This window comes from Erythrolamprus reginae, chromosome 2 (assembly GCF_031021105.1).
Source record: "Erythrolamprus reginae isolate rEryReg1 chromosome 2, rEryReg1.hap1, whole genome shotgun sequence".
In the NCBI taxonomy this organism is placed as follows: Eukaryota; Metazoa; Chordata; class Lepidosauria; order Squamata; family Dipsadidae; genus Erythrolamprus; species Erythrolamprus reginae.
This window is the reverse complement of record NC_091951.1, coordinates 18,245,325-18,263,241: the sequence shown is the minus strand read 5'-3', so window position 1 is coordinate 18,263,241 and position 17,917 is coordinate 18,245,325. Positions and strand designations below refer to the sequence as shown.

At 40.3% G+C, this 17,917-nt stretch overlaps 1 protein-coding gene across 1 annotated transcript in view; it reads left to right on the top strand.

The window, feature by feature from the left end:
• The first annotated feature begins 554 nt into the window (after positions 1-554).
• The window catches only part of LOC139159217 (vomeronasal type-2 receptor 26-like), a 40,742-nt gene continuing 23,379 nt past the window's right edge, over positions 555-17,917 (top strand). The window contains exons 1-2 of the mRNA XM_070736565.1: positions 555-573; positions 8,153-8,172. Coding sequence (XP_070592666.1) covers positions 555-573; positions 8,153-8,172 — 39 coding nt within the window. The remainder of the gene's footprint in view (positions 574-8,152; positions 8,173-17,917) is intronic.

Sequence of the window (17,917 nt, the reverse complement as noted above, 5' to 3'; positions counted from 1 at the left end):
CCGGAAGAAAAATCTCAGCAAAGAGGGGAGGTAAAGTAAGCAGAAGCGGGAGTGGAAATATTCTGAGAGAGTGTAGGTACGGGAGGAGGAAAATCCTGAGAGGGCATAGGCATGGGGTCAGGGGGGGCATAAGTTGAGGAGGGTAGGGATCAGTGAGGGAGAGGGGATAAGACGGGGGTGATGCCAAAGGTTCGGCGGAACGGGTGGTAGAAAAGTCAGAGGGAGAGAGAGAATCAGAATTGTGAAAACGAAGGTCAGCAAGAACAGCCTTCCAAGTTAAAAGAATTGATGCAGGAGCACGAGGCTCCTGTTGAAGATAAGCACCTATCTTAATCCAAATGGCAGGCTTTATCGAGCCATGAGGAGGATAAGAGGGACAATGTTTCCAAATATAAGTTAAGAGTTGGCATAACTCGCGTTTAGAAGGGAAAAGAAAGTTTTTGGTTAATTGAGTTTTAAAAGCTCTGAGAATTTGTCCAAGTTCCTTTACATGAGCAACCTGCTCCTTGGACAAATCTGCCCCCATACTTAGAAAAAATCGCTCGCTCTTACCGATGGATGACGAGTGCGCAGGTAAGCAATGGGGGTCTCAGGCACGTGACGAAGGCTTCGTCACGTCGAGGTAACAGGATGAAATTGCCCGCATTCTCCACAACTTGAGGGTGCTACAAAGTCCCTGACGGGAACGATGTCTTCAGAGGGACTTAGAGCAACCCAGCCATGGGGGGGGGGTCACTCACGAACGCGAATCCTATTAAGAAGACTTGGACACATCTCTCTCTGGGTGAAATGACACAGTATTCAGCTGTGCACCTCCTTTTATTGGGGGAATATGCAAATGGGAATGATTACACATACATGTCAAGTGATATACAAACATCCAATAATGTAACTCTAAAAGATGACACAACTTCAGAGTCCTTCCCATCTCCATATGGCACGTAACTAGTTTCTACTAAGCAAATGTCTCTCATGGCCAATTTCCTGGGACCTTTTGTTGTTTAACACAGCTATCTCCTGTTTACCACAAAGCAAGGTCTTTTATCACAGTTTACCCCAGGCAATGTAAATTGCGTCTTTTGATCACACAGTTCTTTTCCAGTTGACACATTCTTGTTATCTGAGGAGAGTTATGAATCGTTTTATGGCCAGTCACTTCCTTAAGCAGATTTCACCAGAAATGCAGACTCACTTATGTGACCTACGTACAGAACTGTCCTGGCTTATGGAATTGTAGAGTATAAGGCATTTACTTTAGAAGTCCAGATATAGTGTAATCCTATCCTAATATGCTATGGCAGCTACATCTTAATGTTTACCAGGAGCTTCACACAGTGACAGAAGGGAAATCCTACAATTATTTGGTGTGAGTAAAATGTTTTTCCTACTGAAACAAAAGAACCTCAGAAAATAGACAATGTACACAATGGGGCAAAAGGGTTTAAATGTTGGGAGTGATAATATTTTGCTCCCAAAACCACATTATAAATTTATTGCAGTGATTACACAAAAGGGTTATAAGTGTCTGGGGAGTAGATATAATATTTTGTAGAGTACAAGAAGTCCTTGACTTATGACCAGAACTTGGAATGGATTCCTGGTCAAAAGGTCCTTCAGTCGTAAGTCAGGAAACCTAATATTTTTCTTAATGTTAACTATACTGTGTTGATGAAAGAACGAAAAACCTAGGAAAAAATGGGGCGAAGGATGGAATGAATCTGATGTTTTATCGATAAAAGTTTTGTTTTTGAGTTTTCTAGGTGAGGATGAGGGAGAGTTTTCTTTTTCCTATTATATTTTCGGAAGGATTTTTTTCCTCCTTTTTTCATTGTCTTTCATATTTTCACACAAAAATATTTGTACTAACTTTCTTTGTGGGCATATAATCCTTAATAAAAGTATTGTTTAAAATAATCAAGATGGCCTTTTTCAGGTGATGGTCTGGGTGCTCAAAACAGACAAGATGGCAGCCAGATTGTGCCAGACTGAGCAGTCGATGTGAGTTGAGGAAGTGGCATTTGGACCTCCCCTGGATCAGGAAATGGGGTTCGCAAAGGAGGAGGAAGGTCATCAGGGAAGCCAGGGCCCATGCTTCCCAGCAGCTACTAGAGGAGGGATCCATGCTTCTCAGAGGAGGGGCAGGAAACTTGTCCAAAGAGGCTACCACAAGTTTCCCCCTAGAGGACAGATGGGGAACTGTTCCAGCGGGATCCAACCTGGGGTCTGTGGGGGGAGGGCAATGAGGGCAAGGGGTGGGGCTTCCTGAGGGACCTCCTCCACCTTCCCCGAGTGGAAAAAGGCAGGCAGATGCTCAATTGGTTCAGCAGTCCCTCTGATGCTCTTGGAGGGAACGTTGAATCCCAGTGGGGTCTCTTTGCCTCGCCTCCCAAAAATAGTAGGAAATAGGATAGAAGGTAAGAGACCCCCATGAACTCTCTGGGCTGCAAGGAAAGTCATATCCATGCTTCTCTATACTTTGGAGTGGGGATCTGTGGAGGGGGTCACAATAAGGATACCTACACCCATAATCCCGGCCTCATTTGACTCCCTCCTTCCCTGGATACCCTAAAACCTCACCAATCTCCATCCCCCCTCAATTTCTTTAAAGGCCTTTTTTTTGTCCCCTTAAATAGATTCCCTGAAGCAGAGTCTGGGGGAGGGACTTCTTGCCTGGAAGGGTGGACTAAATGCCCCCTTAAGTTCTTTTGAGTCCAGGCTGGGTCTGGTGAGATATCAAAAGGGGAAAGTGGAGGCAGGGATCTCTATGGAGAGAATCCATCTTCCAGGGTTATGGTTGTCCCTAAGATGTTTTCCAATGGGAAACTGGATGTTCTTGGTTGTTTTCCCCATGAAAACGTTTCCCTTCTCATCCCAGAAGCTTCCCCAGTTCTGACGGAGCAGTGCAGGATGGAAGGATGGATGGGGGTGCAAAGTGGTGGGGGGGCAGAGAGTGGCTGAAAGGCTGGAAACCCCTCTTTGAAGGCCCATGTTCCCCTGCATTTGCTGCCCTGCTTAAATTCACAAGTCCCTGTTCAAGCAGAGGCTCCTGGAGAGATGAAACCTTCTCCCGCCCCACCAAGAGCCCAAAGTGAAGAAGCCCCCCCTCCAGAAACACACAGGAGAGACGCCTCTTCAGGACCATGTGCTGGGCCTCTGGGAGAGAACCTCCCTCCAGAAGTTGCCGAACACCACAAAATTCAGTACGGACCCAAATTGTGCGGGTTCAGTTCGCCCAACACTATTCATCAATCATTTACTACTGGCTGGAGCATATTGTTATTCTTCAATGGTCCCAGGCCTGCCGGGAAAGCCATGTTTTTAATGTTATTTTGGAAGGCCAGAAGGGTGAGAGCAATGCCAATCTCTGGGGGGGAGTTGAATCCAGAGGACTGGAGCTACCACAGAGAAGGCTGTTCCCTGTGGTCCCGCCAATTAGCATTGCTTGGCTGACGGGACCCAGAGGAGGCCAACTCTGTGGGATCTAATTGGTCACTGAGAGATGTGAGGCAGAAGAGAGTCCCATAAGTAATCTGGTCTTAAGCCATGTAGGGCTGGATGGGTAATAACCAAGACCTTAAATTGCATTCGGAGACCACTCAGAAGCCAGTGCAGCTCTCAGAGTGATGGAGTTATGTGGGTGTATCTGGGTAAATCCACAACAGCTCACGCAGTTGATTTCTGGACTAATTGAAGTCTCTGAACGTTCTTCAAGGGTAGACCCATGTAGAGTCCATTGCAGTAATCAAGCCTTGAGGTGATGAGGTGGCTGTGAGAAGAGGCTCCCTGTCCAAACAAACAAAAGCTAGTAATCCAAATTTAGGACTAATGTATGGGAATCTCGTGGAAAAGAAAATCCCAAAGAGGACTAACTATTAACTTTAGGCTGGGTTCAAGGGTACAGATTGCTGCCTTGGTGTTAAAAGACAGGCGGCACTAAAGTGCCAATAACTTAGTCCTAGACCAACACCAAGCTCCATAGTTCCAGGTGACCTTCTACAGCTGTCAATAACAACAACAGACCAGCAGTGGTAACTCCAGTGGTGATTGGAACACTGGGTGCTCTCCCAAAAGCACTGGAATTACATTTAAAACACCTTAAAATTGACAAAATCACCATCAAACACAGAAAGCCGCACTGCTCGCTTCAGCACATATTCTTTGAAAATATATTGCAACGTCCTAGATCTCTGTGTGGGACTCGACTAGTAACTAATGACAAATCTGGCGAAACAACTGGCCCCTGTGATACAATTAATAATAACGATAATGATAATACCTGGCATGTATTACTGAAACCTGGCTAGGCCCAGAGGGAGTAGTTCCTCTCTCTGAAATTTGCCCAGCTGGGTTTCAGATATGGCATCAACCTCGACCCCAGGGAAGGGAGGGAGGAGTGGCTATTATAGCCAGGGAGTGCCTTTGCCTATGTGGACTCATTGCTCCAGAGATTGCGGGTTGTGAGTCTCTCTTGATGAAGTTGGACTTAGGGGTTCAGGTGGGCTTGTTTCTCACGTACCTGCCTCCCAGCTGCATGTCAAAAGCCCTGCCTGTGCTGCTCGAGGAGGTAGCCTGGTTGGCGGTGGAGTTCCCCAGACTTATTGTCTTGGAGGACTTCAATCTGCCATCACTCGGCGAAGCCTCTGGACTGGCACAGGAGTTCATGGCCACCATGACAGCCATGGACCTGACTCAAGTAATACAGGGTCCAACTCACGAGGGAGGACACGCACCCGACATGGTATTCCTCTCTGAGCAATTGAGCAATGGTCTGAGACTAAGGGGCTTAGAAGTGTTGCCTTTGTCATGGTCAGACCATTTTCTACTACGGCTTGACTTCCTTGCTCCAATCCTTCCCCGCAGGGAGGCGGAACCAATTAAGATGTTCCGCCCCAGACGCCTGATGGACCCAGAGGGCTTTCAGACGGCGCTTGGGGTTATTCCAGATGCACTCGTCCACAGTTCGGCGGAGTCTCTTGCGGAAGCCTGGAACAAGGCTGCAGCGGAGGCTCTTGATCGGATTGCGCCTTTGCGACCTCTCCATGGTGCTAGACCCCATAGAGCTCCATGGTTCAACGAGGAGCTCCGGGAGTTGAAACGCCAGAAGAGACATCTAGAGAAGCGATGGAGGAAGAGTAAGTCTGAATCTGATCGAACACTTGTAAGAGCTTTTATTAAGACTTACAAAGTGGCGCTCAAGGCGGCAAGATGCGTGTATCATGCCACCTTGATTGCATCAGCGGAATCCTGCCCGGACGCTCTGTTTAGGGTGACCCGCTCCCTTCTTAATCAGAGGGGAGTTGGGGAGCCCTTACAGAGTAGTGCCGAGGATTTTAACATGTTTTTCGCTGATAAAATCGCTCAGATCCGGGCGGACCTCGAGTCCAATTGGAAAACAGAGTCGGCAGACAACGAGTCAGTTCAGGTGACTGGGGCACGTACTTGTCCATCTGTCTGGGAAGAGTTTGATCTGGTGACACCTGATGAAGTGGACAAGGCCATTGGAGCTGTGAGTTCCGCCACCTGTTTACTGGATCCGTGTCCCTCCTGGCTGGTTTCGGCCAGCAGAGAGGTGACACGGAGCTGGGTCCAGGAGATTATCAACACTTCCTTAGGGAGGGGATCCTTCCCATCATCCTATAAAGAGGCGCTCGTGCGCCCCCTCCTCAAGAAGCCTTCCCTGGACCCAGCCGTACTTAATAACTACCGGCCAGTCTCCAACCTTCCCTTTATGGGGAAGGTTGTTGAGTAGATGGTGGCACTCCAGCTCCAGCGATCCTTGGAAGAAGCCGATTATCTAGGTCCCCAGCAGTCGGGTTTCAGGCCCGGTTACAGCACGGAAACTGCTTTGGTCGGGTTGATGGATGATCTCTGGCGGGCCTGGGACAGGGGTTTATCCTCTGTCCTGGTGCTTCTTGACCTCTCACCGGCTTTCGATACCATCGACCATGGTATCCTTCTGCACCGGCTGGAGGGGTTGAGGGTGGGAGGCACTGTTCTCCAGTGGTTCTCCTGCTACCTCTCCGGTCGGTCGCAGTCGGTGTTAGTGGGCGGTCAGAGGTCGACTCCGAGGTCTCTCCCTTGCGGGGTGCCTCAGGGGTCGGTCCTTCCCCCCTGCTATTTAATATCTACATGAAACCGCTGGATGAGATCATCCAAGGGCATGGGGTGAGGTATCATCAGTACGCTGATGATACCCAGCTTTACATCTCCACCCCATGTCCATTCAACGATGCAGTGGAAGTGATGTGCTGGTGTCTGGAGGCTGTTGGGGCCTGGATGGGTGTCAACAGACTCAAACTCAACCCGGATAAGATGGAGTGGCTGTGGGTTTTGCCTCCCCAGGACAATTCCATCTGTCCTTCCATTACCCTGGGGGGGAATTATTGACCCCCTTGGAGAGGGTCCACAACTTGGGCGTCCTCCTCGATCCACAGCTCACATTAGAGAACCATCTTTCAGCTGTAGCGAGGGGGGCGTTTGCCCAGGTTCGCCTGGTGCACCAGTTGTGACCCTATCTGGACCGGGACTCACTGCTCACAGTCAGTCATGCCCTCATCACCTCGAGGTTCGACTACTGTAATGCTCTCTACATGGGGCTACCTTTGAAAAGTGTTCGGAAACTTCAGATTGTGCAGAATGCAGCTGCGAGAGCAGTCATGGGCCTACCTAGGTAGGCCCATGTTTCACCAACACTCCTCAGTCTGCATTGGTTGCCGATCAACTTCTGGTCACAATTCAAAGTGTTGGTTATGACCTTTAAAGCCCTTCATGGCACTGGACCAGAATATCTCCGAGACCGCCTGCTGCCGCACGAATCCCAGCGACCGATTAGGTCCCACAGAGTGGGTCTTCTTCGGGTCCCGTCAACTAAAAAATATCAGTTGGCGGGCCCCAGGGGAAGAGCCTTCTTTGTGGTGGCCCCGACCCTCTGCAACCAACTCCCCCTGGAGATTAGAACTGCCCCTACTCTCCTTGCCTTTCGTAAGCTCCTTAAGACCCACCTGTGTCGTCAGGCATGGGGGAACTGAGACATCTCCCCCGGGCATATACAATTTATGAATGTGTGTTTAGAAAATGGGGTTTTAAAATGTTTTTAGAATTTAGATTTCTTGTAAATTGTTTTTTTGCTTTGTGGTGAGCCGCCTCGAGTCTGTGGAGAGGGGCGGCATACAAATCTAAATAAATAAATAAATAAATAAATAATAAATAAATAAATAAATAAATTGTTTCTATCACTGCTGTGAGCCGCCTCGAGACTACGGAGACGGGCGGCATACAAATTTAATAAATAAATAAATACTACTACTACTAATAATAATAAAAAACAACAATAATATTTCTAATACTATTACTACTAGTACAACAACTAACATTGCTACTACTACTGCTACTACTAATAATGATAATGATAATATCACAACGGAGGAGAGCAGAAATTAAATTTATGAATATTGAAGTATCTTCATGCAGCATTAATTCCTGGTCATGTCCTGGCAAGAAACATGACAACCATGGTAGAAAAGGATCCCCAACGATCTTTATGTTACATTAAACATTCTTTTCTCTACCTGTCCCTTTGTGCAGGCAATTCTGGAAGACGCTCAGAAGTTCCGGGGGACAAATTATCACTCATAATAATTATCACGATCCCAGACTTTGAGATCTCTGCTGCTGTTTCTCCCTCAGGGATGCCTTTGATGTAAACATCAGCCAGAGGCAACATGGAAGGGATCTTGCATCAGATCTTGCATCATCGATTCATCCTGAATGGTTTGCAAGAGATTTAAGAGAGACAGGGGCTATGCTTTTGCAGGCACCTCCTCTCCTTTCCAGATGAAGCTCAGTTTGTCTCCGACTGGATAAGGAAAGACACTGGAGATTCCATTTGAATGGTGTGCTTTTCATTCTTTTAACTCTTTTTCAGATATAGGAAGGGGGTTCATTCTGCCTATGAATTATGGACGTCCTGCTTCTGCTTTTGATGCTGCCGATATCCCAGATAGTCTCTGGGAAACGTAGAATGAAGTGCACAATGAATTTGGACCAACAGAGTAGAAACAGACCATGGAGCTTCTACAGGCCAGGAGACCATCTCATTGGTGTAATCCTCAGTAAATCAGTAAAAGATCATGAAATCTACACTTTCAAAAAGGCTCCTCACATGTTTACCCTGTAAGTCATTCACTGTAATGTAGTTGTATTCCCTCCATCTGCAGTTCTAACACCTTCATCCTCATATTCCACTTATTCCTAAATTGCAGGAACTACCTAATTTCTTGAATGGTTCTGATTTACCTGTGTTCCCCCTTTTGTTTTATTTTTTGGACAAAACACAAATGCAGAGATCCGCATAGAAACACCTGAAAAAGGTCCATTTTTCTCTTTCCTGAATTCATGACTTGAATACTGATTTTTCTTTACTGATTGTTGTAGTTTCCCCTGACCAGCACATTTTCATTTAAAAAAAAATAAATGCTCAATGTTATTAAATGCCTGATGCTTATAGAATTAGAGAATGACTTGTTTTTAGAATGGCATTTCTGGGTCAGTTATGAAATATCCATCTCAAAATATGATGGCTTTACTTTAAGGGTTGAATTATTTTGCAAATTGGGTACTGGACTGATAAAAATTAGTGCTGCTATAAATAATGGATTTTTGTGATTCTTGACCCTGTTGAAGAACTATCTCCATCCCATTTTCTCAATATTCACAAATATTATTTTATTTATTTGTTTTATTGGTTTGTCAAACATGTACAAGGTAGCAGGTATGAATATGAACATGAACGAAGGAAATGAATCCAAATAAATGGGGACAGTAGGACAGGGATGGTAGGCATGGGGGTGCGCTTATGCACACCCCCTGTACAGAGCTCTTAGGAATGGGGTCAGGTCTACAGTAGACAATGCAAGATTGAACCGGTGAGTGTTTGAGGATGTAACAATGGAGTCTGGTAGAGCATTCCAGGTGTTGACCACTCTGTTGCTAAAGTCGTATTTTCTGCAATTGAGTTTGGAGCGGTTTACCTTGAGTTTGTATCGATTGTTTGCTCAATTATTATTGAGGTTGAAACTGAAAAAGTCATTGACAGGTAAGACATTGCAGCAGACAATGTTGTATTAAATGTTGTTTGATGACTATCATTTACCTCTGGATTTAGAGGAGCATTTGTTATTTGTTTCAGATTCAATAGTGATGTATTTAGAAAGAGAATGAAAATGGTAAAATATATTAATTATTGCTATTCATGCTGATATTATTTTTTATTATTATTTTTATTTGTTTTTTAACATAGATAAATAAACCAAATAACAAGTAGACAAAAAAACCCAACAACAACAACAAAAAAGGGAAACAATACAGTAAGTATCACATATAATAATAAAAAAACAAAACAGAAATACAACATTTGGGAAACAAAAGTTTCCCCACTTCTTTTTTGAATGTTCGATCAGAGAATTTTCCCTTGTCATTGAATATTCTTTTATTTGACGAGTTGCTTTGGTTGAATTTTAATTATTTCTCCACTGTTCTTTTCTTTAACCAATCGTAAAAATTTCCCCATATCTTATAGCAATCTGAGTCTTCTTTTCCCTCTAATTTTTTTGACATTCTATCCATCTCTGCACGGTCTAGTATTTTTTTGATTATTGTACTTTCTTCTGGTGTTTTATCTGTTTTCCAATGCTGGGCATATACTATCCTAGCTGCTGTTAGAATGTGAATAGCTAAGTATCTTACTTCTTTTTTCATTTTTTAATTGAAAATGCCTAATAAATATAATTCTGGTTTTTTTCCCCCAAATTCTTCCTTTGTTATTTCTTTTAGTGAAGCTGTTATCTTATTCCAGTAGTTTTTTTGCCTGTAAACAGGTCCACCATTGATAATACAATGTGCCTTTTTCTTTTTTGCATTTCCAGCATAATGGCCAAACTTTTGGAAACATTTTTGAAAGTCTTTCCAGTGATAAATGCCACCTGTAAAACTTTTTTAGTTGGTTTTCCTTGAATGCAGTCGATTTTGTCATCTGCCAATTATTAATCCATAATTTTCCCCATTTTTCTTATTTTTAAAAATATTTTTAAAAATATTTTATTGATTTTCAAAAGAAAGACACGCATAACAAACACCACATGTAACATTTAGTGGAGGTACAATTGCTCCGCTCAAAATAGAAGTCATCATTGTAATAAGAGAGAGAAAAAGAGAATATTAAAGTCATTTTGTTATACAACATCATCTATATGGTATGCATAAATGTCAATCTTGATATAATGAATATAGAGATAAGTAAAAATTTGTAAACATCTATATAGAAGTTTTCAAGAGAATAGCGAGAGAGAGAAAAAAAGGAATTTAATATTTATGTTATGTATAATATACATATTGTAAATAGTCACTAGCTATTTACGGTTTGTCTACTAACTTAAAATATTCAAAATAATACTTTTATTTCTTTTTCTTTATTTCCCACCAAATATAAACCTTCTGCCAAACATCATAAAATTTTGATTCTTCGTGCTTGTTTAACCTTCTCATCATCATATCTAGCTCAGCACAATCTAAAATTTTCTTAAGAATATCTGTTTCTTTTGGAATCTCAGTGTCTTTCCATTTTTGCGCAAAGGCTATCCTAGCTGCTGCCAATATATGGACCATTAAGTAATATAAGTCTTTTTTATATTTATTGGATATACCCAATAAAAAAAACTCTGGGGTTTTCTTGATTTCCTGCTGTGTTATTTCTCTCATCCATTTTTCTATTAAGTTCCAGTATTCCTTTGCTTTTGGGCATGTCCACCATGTGTGATAATAAGTACCAATTTCTGTTTTACACTTCCAACAATTAGGCGAATTGGTTGGAAACATTTTTGAGATTCTGCTTGGTGGTAAGTGCCATCTATAAAACATCTTAATCTGGTTTTCTTTGAAAGAAGTTGACTTTGTTGTTTTCCAATTATATGTCCATACTTTTTCCCAAGTATTTAAATGTATCTCTTTATTTAAGTTTCTACACCAACTAATCATATTGTCCTTTAATATCCATTCTATATTTTTACAATTAATTAAATATTTATATGTTTTTCCAATCAGTTTTCTTTGGTTAGTTGTTAATAATTTGCCTAAAATATTATTGTCTTTTCTAAGAATGTATGTGTTTTTATCTTTATAGAACCTAGACGTAATTTGTGTATATTGCCACCAATCAATGACAATACCCGCATCTAGCAAGTCCTGCTTTGTTTTTAAATTCCATTGGTTGTCTACTAAGTCTTTGTATTTCCAAATCTTGCCTTCTTGCAACAGGCTTGGGAGGCTTATAGCTTCAATCGGGGATATCCATTCAGGCAATACTAAAAAGTGATCTTTCTTTATATCACTCCAAACTTCTATAAGTGCCTTCCTTATTATATGTTTTTTAAAATAAGAATGTGTTTTGTATTTTTCGTACCATATAAAGGCACGTCATCCCAACATTAAGTCATGTCCTTCTAAGTTCAATAATCTTCTATTTTTTAAAGTATGCCATTCCTTAGTCCAAGTTAGGGTTGCAGCTTGATAATATTTATAGCATCAGGTCCCGTAGCTTTGTCATTTTTTTGACTTTTAATTGCATACTGTAGTTCTACCATAGTAAAAGGGCTATTACGCTTTTGTTGTTGGTCTTCTGTTAAAATAGGTAGATATGTTGAATTTAAAAAATCAAAGGCTTTATCCTCATCTATATCTTCTTTTTGACATAAGTTTTTATAAAATTCTAATACTATATCCTTCTTTTCCTCAATCTTATGTCTAAGAATACCTTTATTATCTGCTAATTTTCTTATTGTTCTTGCCTCTTTTTGATTTCTTAATTTAAATGCTAACCAACGCCCTGGTTTATTAGCGTGTTCGAAATACTCTTGTGTGGCCCGTTTGATTTTTTCTGCTAACTGTTCTTGTTCAATTAAGTTTTTTTTGTGTTTGATTAAATCCCTCTTCTTTTTATTCTTAGTCTCGTCCAGACTACTTTGTGATGGTGTTTCTAATGTTTTTAGTTCTGCCTCTAACTTTTGAAGTTGACATTTTTTCTCTTTATTCTTTCTTGCTGTATTGGATATTGTCAGACCCATTATATATGCTTTAGTTGTATCCCATAAATTTTGTATTGAAGTGTCTGCATTGTGGTTTAAATCAAAAAAAATTTTTAGTTCTTTTTCTATCCAGTTTTTGTATTGGGGATCTCGCAGAATATTTCTGTTCATTCTCCAATATCTCGGTTTTTTATTTCCCTTCCAAATAATTGTCAATGGATTGTGATCTGCCCAATTATTTGTTTCAATTTCAATATTGGAACCATAATCGGAAATCTGGGTTGAAGTCCATGTCATGTCTATTCTTGTCCAGACTTTGTATGGATTTGAATAAAAAGTGTATTGTTTTTCTGCAGGGTGGCGTTCTCGCCATATATCCTGCAGTGTTAATTCTGAGGTCAGTTGCCAAAATGTTTTAGGTAAAATTATTTTCTTTTTCTTATCTTTCTTTCTACCTGAATAATCCATTTGACTATTAGCTATCACATTAAAATCTCCAATTATCATCATATTTTCAATAGATAACTCTAATATTTTCTCATGTAGTTCTTTATAGAATACTTTTTGATTTTCATTTGGAGCATAAATTGATATGACGAGAGGTCCTGTTTCTAAGTTTATTTTCAAAATTAAAATTCTACCTTCTTTATCACTATAAAGTTGTTTAACCGCAATCGTTTCATCAATATAAACAGCTATCCCTCTCCTTTTTTTTCCTGCCAAACTAGTAAACAAATTACCTAATTTTGAATTACATAATAGCTCTCGGTTAGACTTTTTAATGTGGACTTGTAAAATCATAATTTGCTCTTTTTGTTTTTTAAGTTTGGAAAATATCTGTTTTCTTTTTCTTGGGTGATTCAATCCATTTACATTTATGGAAAAAATCTTAACATGTGAGTTCATTTTTATTTATAGTATTTTTTCATTTCTCTGGGTTGTCGAAGTTTACTACTTAGTATCAGTTGTTGTTGTTGCGATTGTTGTTGTTGTTGCTGTGCTTTTGTATCTTAAATTGCTTCCTCCCCCAGGGATGTCACCCCACGCTCCTCTCCTCCTCCTCCAATCGCTTTGTAGGATGGATCTTGTGCGTACAGTCCAGATTGTTCGTAGAAATTTCTAGCTTCTTCAACTGACTCTAGTGTTATTCTGGCTCTTTGCCAAAAAAAGGAGACACCTTCTGGAACCAGCCAACGGAAGATTATTTTTTCTTTAATTAAATTTTTTGTTAAAAAGTATTACTCTCTTCTACTTTCTCGTAATCTTCTCAGTACTTGTTTTAATATTATGACCCCTTTGTCTTTGTGTTTTAAGCTTTCGACTCTTGACCAATTTAAAATGTCGTCTCTTATGGTTTTTCTGATAAATTTAATGTGGACTTCTCTTGGGAGGTTGTTTTTTCTGGCATAGTTAGTTTGGACCCTGTAAATTTCATCAGTCTCCTTAATTACTTCTTGTGGGTCCATCTGCATGATCTCACCAACTATTTCTGCCATTTTTGATCCCAGGTTTTCATCTTTATCTTCGTCTATATTTTGGAACCTCAACCCATGTGAGGCTCTCTGCAATTCTAAGTTGGTAATAGCTTCATTGAAATTTCTGTTCTCTATGGCAATGTAGTCCTCGAGTTGGTCCAGTCTCTTTTCAGTTTTTTCCATCTTTTCTTCTGTCTTTTTCATCCACTGTTCATTTTCTTTTAAGGTTTTCTGCATCACTTCAATTTTCCCATCTATTGCTTGTACACTACCCTTCAGATCTTTCATTTCTGCTTTTATACGTTCGTAGTGTTTTTGAGCTTCTTCACGTGCGGCATCTCTGTTGGCGTTTATAGATATCTGCAGCGCAGCCAGTGTATCTGGTATAGTTTGCAAAGTGGGCTGGACCAAGGTTTTCTCCACCTCCTTTTCATTTTCCTTTTCCTTACTCAGCATGCTTGTTACTGTTCTCTGCGGTAGGGGGGATGGTAATGGAGAGCTTTGTGGTGTGGCTGTTGGAGTTGTAGACTGTTTTTTTGAAGTTTTTATAATAGTAAATGTGGTAGACATCTTAGTCGCTTTTCTGGCTCTTCTAAAACCTGTAAGATTTAACTGTTTCCAAAATGGCATCAATTTAATAGACTTAAGAAGAAGAAAAAAAATGAAAGAAAGAAAGAAAAAAAGAAAAAAAGAAAAAGAGTAGGATAGGGGAAGATGGAAAAATCAAGTTAGAAATTAAAGGAAAGAGAGGGAGAGAAAATATAAGTATAATAAATTTTAAAGACAATATTATTTTTTTTTTAAAAAGACTCAAAATAGTTAGTAAATGCTATTAGTTGTTAAAATGGGGAAATAGTAAACAAAGGTTAAGAAAGGGAGAGAAGATCAAGGTAAGGAAAGAAAGGGTGAAGAAAAGGCTAAAAGTTTAATTAATTAGTATAGTCAAATATATCAATACTATCAATACAATTCAATACAATGCAGATAAACAGTATAAAGCTCTAAGTAAATATATAGTGAAAGAATCAATTCTTTACATACATTTTAAAATTCATTGGAATGGAAGAAGGAAGTAAAAAGAAAAAAAGAAAAAGAAAATCACAGAAAAATGCTAATTTCATACACTTATTTTAAATCTATAAGTATTATCTATCCTTAAAGCAATTGTTATCTATCTTTAGGAAGAAATCCTAGAGAATCCTAAACAATAAAATATGGAGACTAAGGTGAGAGGGACCAGGGATGGTCAAACAGGGGGGAGGAAAGGGGAAGGAGTTAACAATTCATTTATATATAATTCAGTAAAATTTTTAAGAAAGAATTAAAATGAAAAAAGAGATACTTAAGCAATTCTCAGTAATGTCCCCCAAAAAAGAAAAAAAATTCTTAGTTTATTCTTCTCAAGATTGAAGTAAACAAGTCCAATAGGTTAAAAGTGAATCAATATTTAAATTTCATTAAGTGTTATAAATCCAATGTTTTTAAAAAAAGGTCAGAGTGTCTTTGTTATATCCAAACTAGAAAAGGGGAAAAAGAAAAAGAGTAAAAAAAATAAGTAAATCTTAATCCAGTAAGGTAATTATAATGTCCATTGAATCCAAATAAAGTCCAAACAGTTCAGGTTAAGTTCAGGTAAAGTTCCAAGTAAAAAAAAAAAGGCAGATGAATTTTAATACGCAAAGTCCAAACAGTCAAACAGAGCAGTCCAAAATATAAAAAAAGAGGGAAAAAAGAGGAAAAAGTAAATTATAATTCAAACTGAAGAACAACAGGTATTAAAATAGAAAAGGTTAAAAAACGAAACAATCCAAATCCAACGTCGTCACTTTAGCTCTTTTAAAATACTAATCCTCCATCTTGCATGTTGTTTTACTACTTTCACGACTACAAAGGCATTAAACACATTTCACTCCCAAAGTAAGTAATAAACAATAATGAGGAAAAAAAAGATGCAATAGGCTCCAAGTTTATATTTAATTTAGGTAGTTCTTATCCCCTCGGTTCTATTATATTATGAAACCTTCCAGGAATAAAATTTGCATAGTCAGAATGTTACGTTTTCGGGGGTTTTTTCCTTTGCCGTCTCGTGAGCTGAGGCCGTTCAAACTTTTTAGTTCCACTCACGTTAGCAGGAATTTCACTTTTACTTTCTCTGTTTTTCTTCGCCTTAATTTAATTAAATAAATTCACATTTGCGTTCGTGGGAGTAATAATCACTTTACCTTTGTAGTTCGCTCTCTCTATTCTTTTTATTCTCAACTTTTTGTGACTTCTCCAGCTTTTTTCCTTTCTTCTGATTTTGTGGAGACACTGCTATGGCCGAGGATCGGAGAATCCAGCCTCGGATCTTTTCGCCTGGCGCTGCAGGGCAATCCTGTACCTGGGGGTGGCGGCGAAAACCCCCTCCGGTGCAGTGAGACCCCCTGTTCTTGATCGGACTCTCCGGGTCCGATCATACCGCTGGGTTGCGACCACCAAGCAAAAAATGGAGGTCTGGGACGGAGCTCTGCCACCAGCCTTCCGATGCTGCTGCAGCCACCCGGAAGTTCAATTTTCCCCATTTTTCTAATTCAATTGTGTAACCAAAATTTATCCACCAACTTATCATATTTTCTTTTACAATTTCCACTTCTGTTTCATACCGAATCAGATATTTATATATTTTGCCAATTAATTTTTCATTGTCTTTTAGGAGTGTCCTATCCAAATCGCCTCTTCCCACTTGGAAACCATATTCCCTTTTATCCTTTTGGTATGCGTCTTTTAATTGTAAATATGTCCACCAATCTATAATTTTGCCATTTTGTTCTAATTCTTCCTTTGTTTTTATATTTGTTTGTTGAGCCAGTAGTTCTTTGTATCTAATTGTATTTTGGGGTCTGATTAAACTTGGATGGTATGTTAGTTCTATTGGCGAGACCCACTCTGGTATCTTGGTATATTGTTGTTTTTTTAATTTTCTTCCATGTTTGGATAAGAGAATTTCTTAAGATATGCTTTTTAAAATATTTATGTGTTTTATCTCTTTCATACCAGAGATAGGCATGCCAGCCTAATAATAATAATAATAGTAAATAATAAGGGTAATTAATAATCAGTATACCCTGGACATGGACACACCCCCTTTCTCTGGGATGGGGAGGGATATTGAATGATCCTAGACTCTGAACAGCCTTTGGCTCTACCATCTGAGAGTCTGGCACTTTTGCTACTTGCTGTTGACTTGATCTATTTTAATGAACTGAACTACTGCACTTTTACCTATATTTTGTATATTCTATATTTTTTATTTTTATTTATTTTATTAGTTTTTTAATTATTAGTGTTCTTAATTATTAATTAATCTATATTTTAATTAAATTACTGGGGGGTCTTTTAAAATGCTTGATATTTGGGGTGGGTGTAGTATGTATGGAATTAATGATTGGTATGGATGGGATGGGTGGGGTTATAATCTGGGTGAGGTGAATGGGAATGATATATTTATTTATTTATTTATTTATTTATTTATTTATTTATTTATTTATTCAATTTTTATGCCGCCCTTCTCCTTAGACTCAGGGCGGCTTACAACATGTTAGCAATAGCACTTTTTAACAGAGCCAGCAATATTGCCCCCACAATCCGGGTCCTCATTTTACCCACCTCGGAAGGATGGAAGGCTGAGTCAACCTTGAGCCGGTGATGACATTTGAACCGCTGACCTTCAGATCTACAGTCAGCTTCAGTGGCCTGCAGTACAACACTCTACCTGCTGCGTCACCCTGGCTTCTTAAATGTAAATGATATAGTTGGCCTACCTGATGCTGGAGAGGCAGGAGGGGGGAGGGCAGCTATCTCTGGGGTGGCAGAGGGTCAGAATATTCCGGTGTTGCTGGGGAGAGGCAGATATGGGAGGAGCCATGGAGCTAGCCATTCCAGGGGAAAGAGGGATCTCTGCTTAATAACGATCCCTTGTTCCAGCTCCATGAGCTCAGTGCAGAATACTGGTGACGAGTGTAATTCTGGCCCTGGGCTCAAGCTGCTACTATTCAATGCCAGGTCAGTGGTAAATAAAGCTCTCCTCATCGGGATTTGATCTTGGATAAGGAGGCCGACCTGGCATGTGTAACTGAAACCTGGCTGGGCCCGGAGGGAGGAGTTCCTCTCTCTGAAATTTGCCCAACCGGGTTTCAGATATGGCATTAGCCTTGACCCCAGGGAACGGGGGGGAGGAGTGGCTATTATAGCCAGGGAGAGCCTCTGCCTGCGTAGACTCATTGCTGCAGAGATTGCGGGTTGCGAGTCCCTCCTGGTGAAGTTGGACTTAGGGGTTCAGGTGGGCTTGTTTCTCACGTACCTGCCTCCCAGCTGCATGTCACAAGC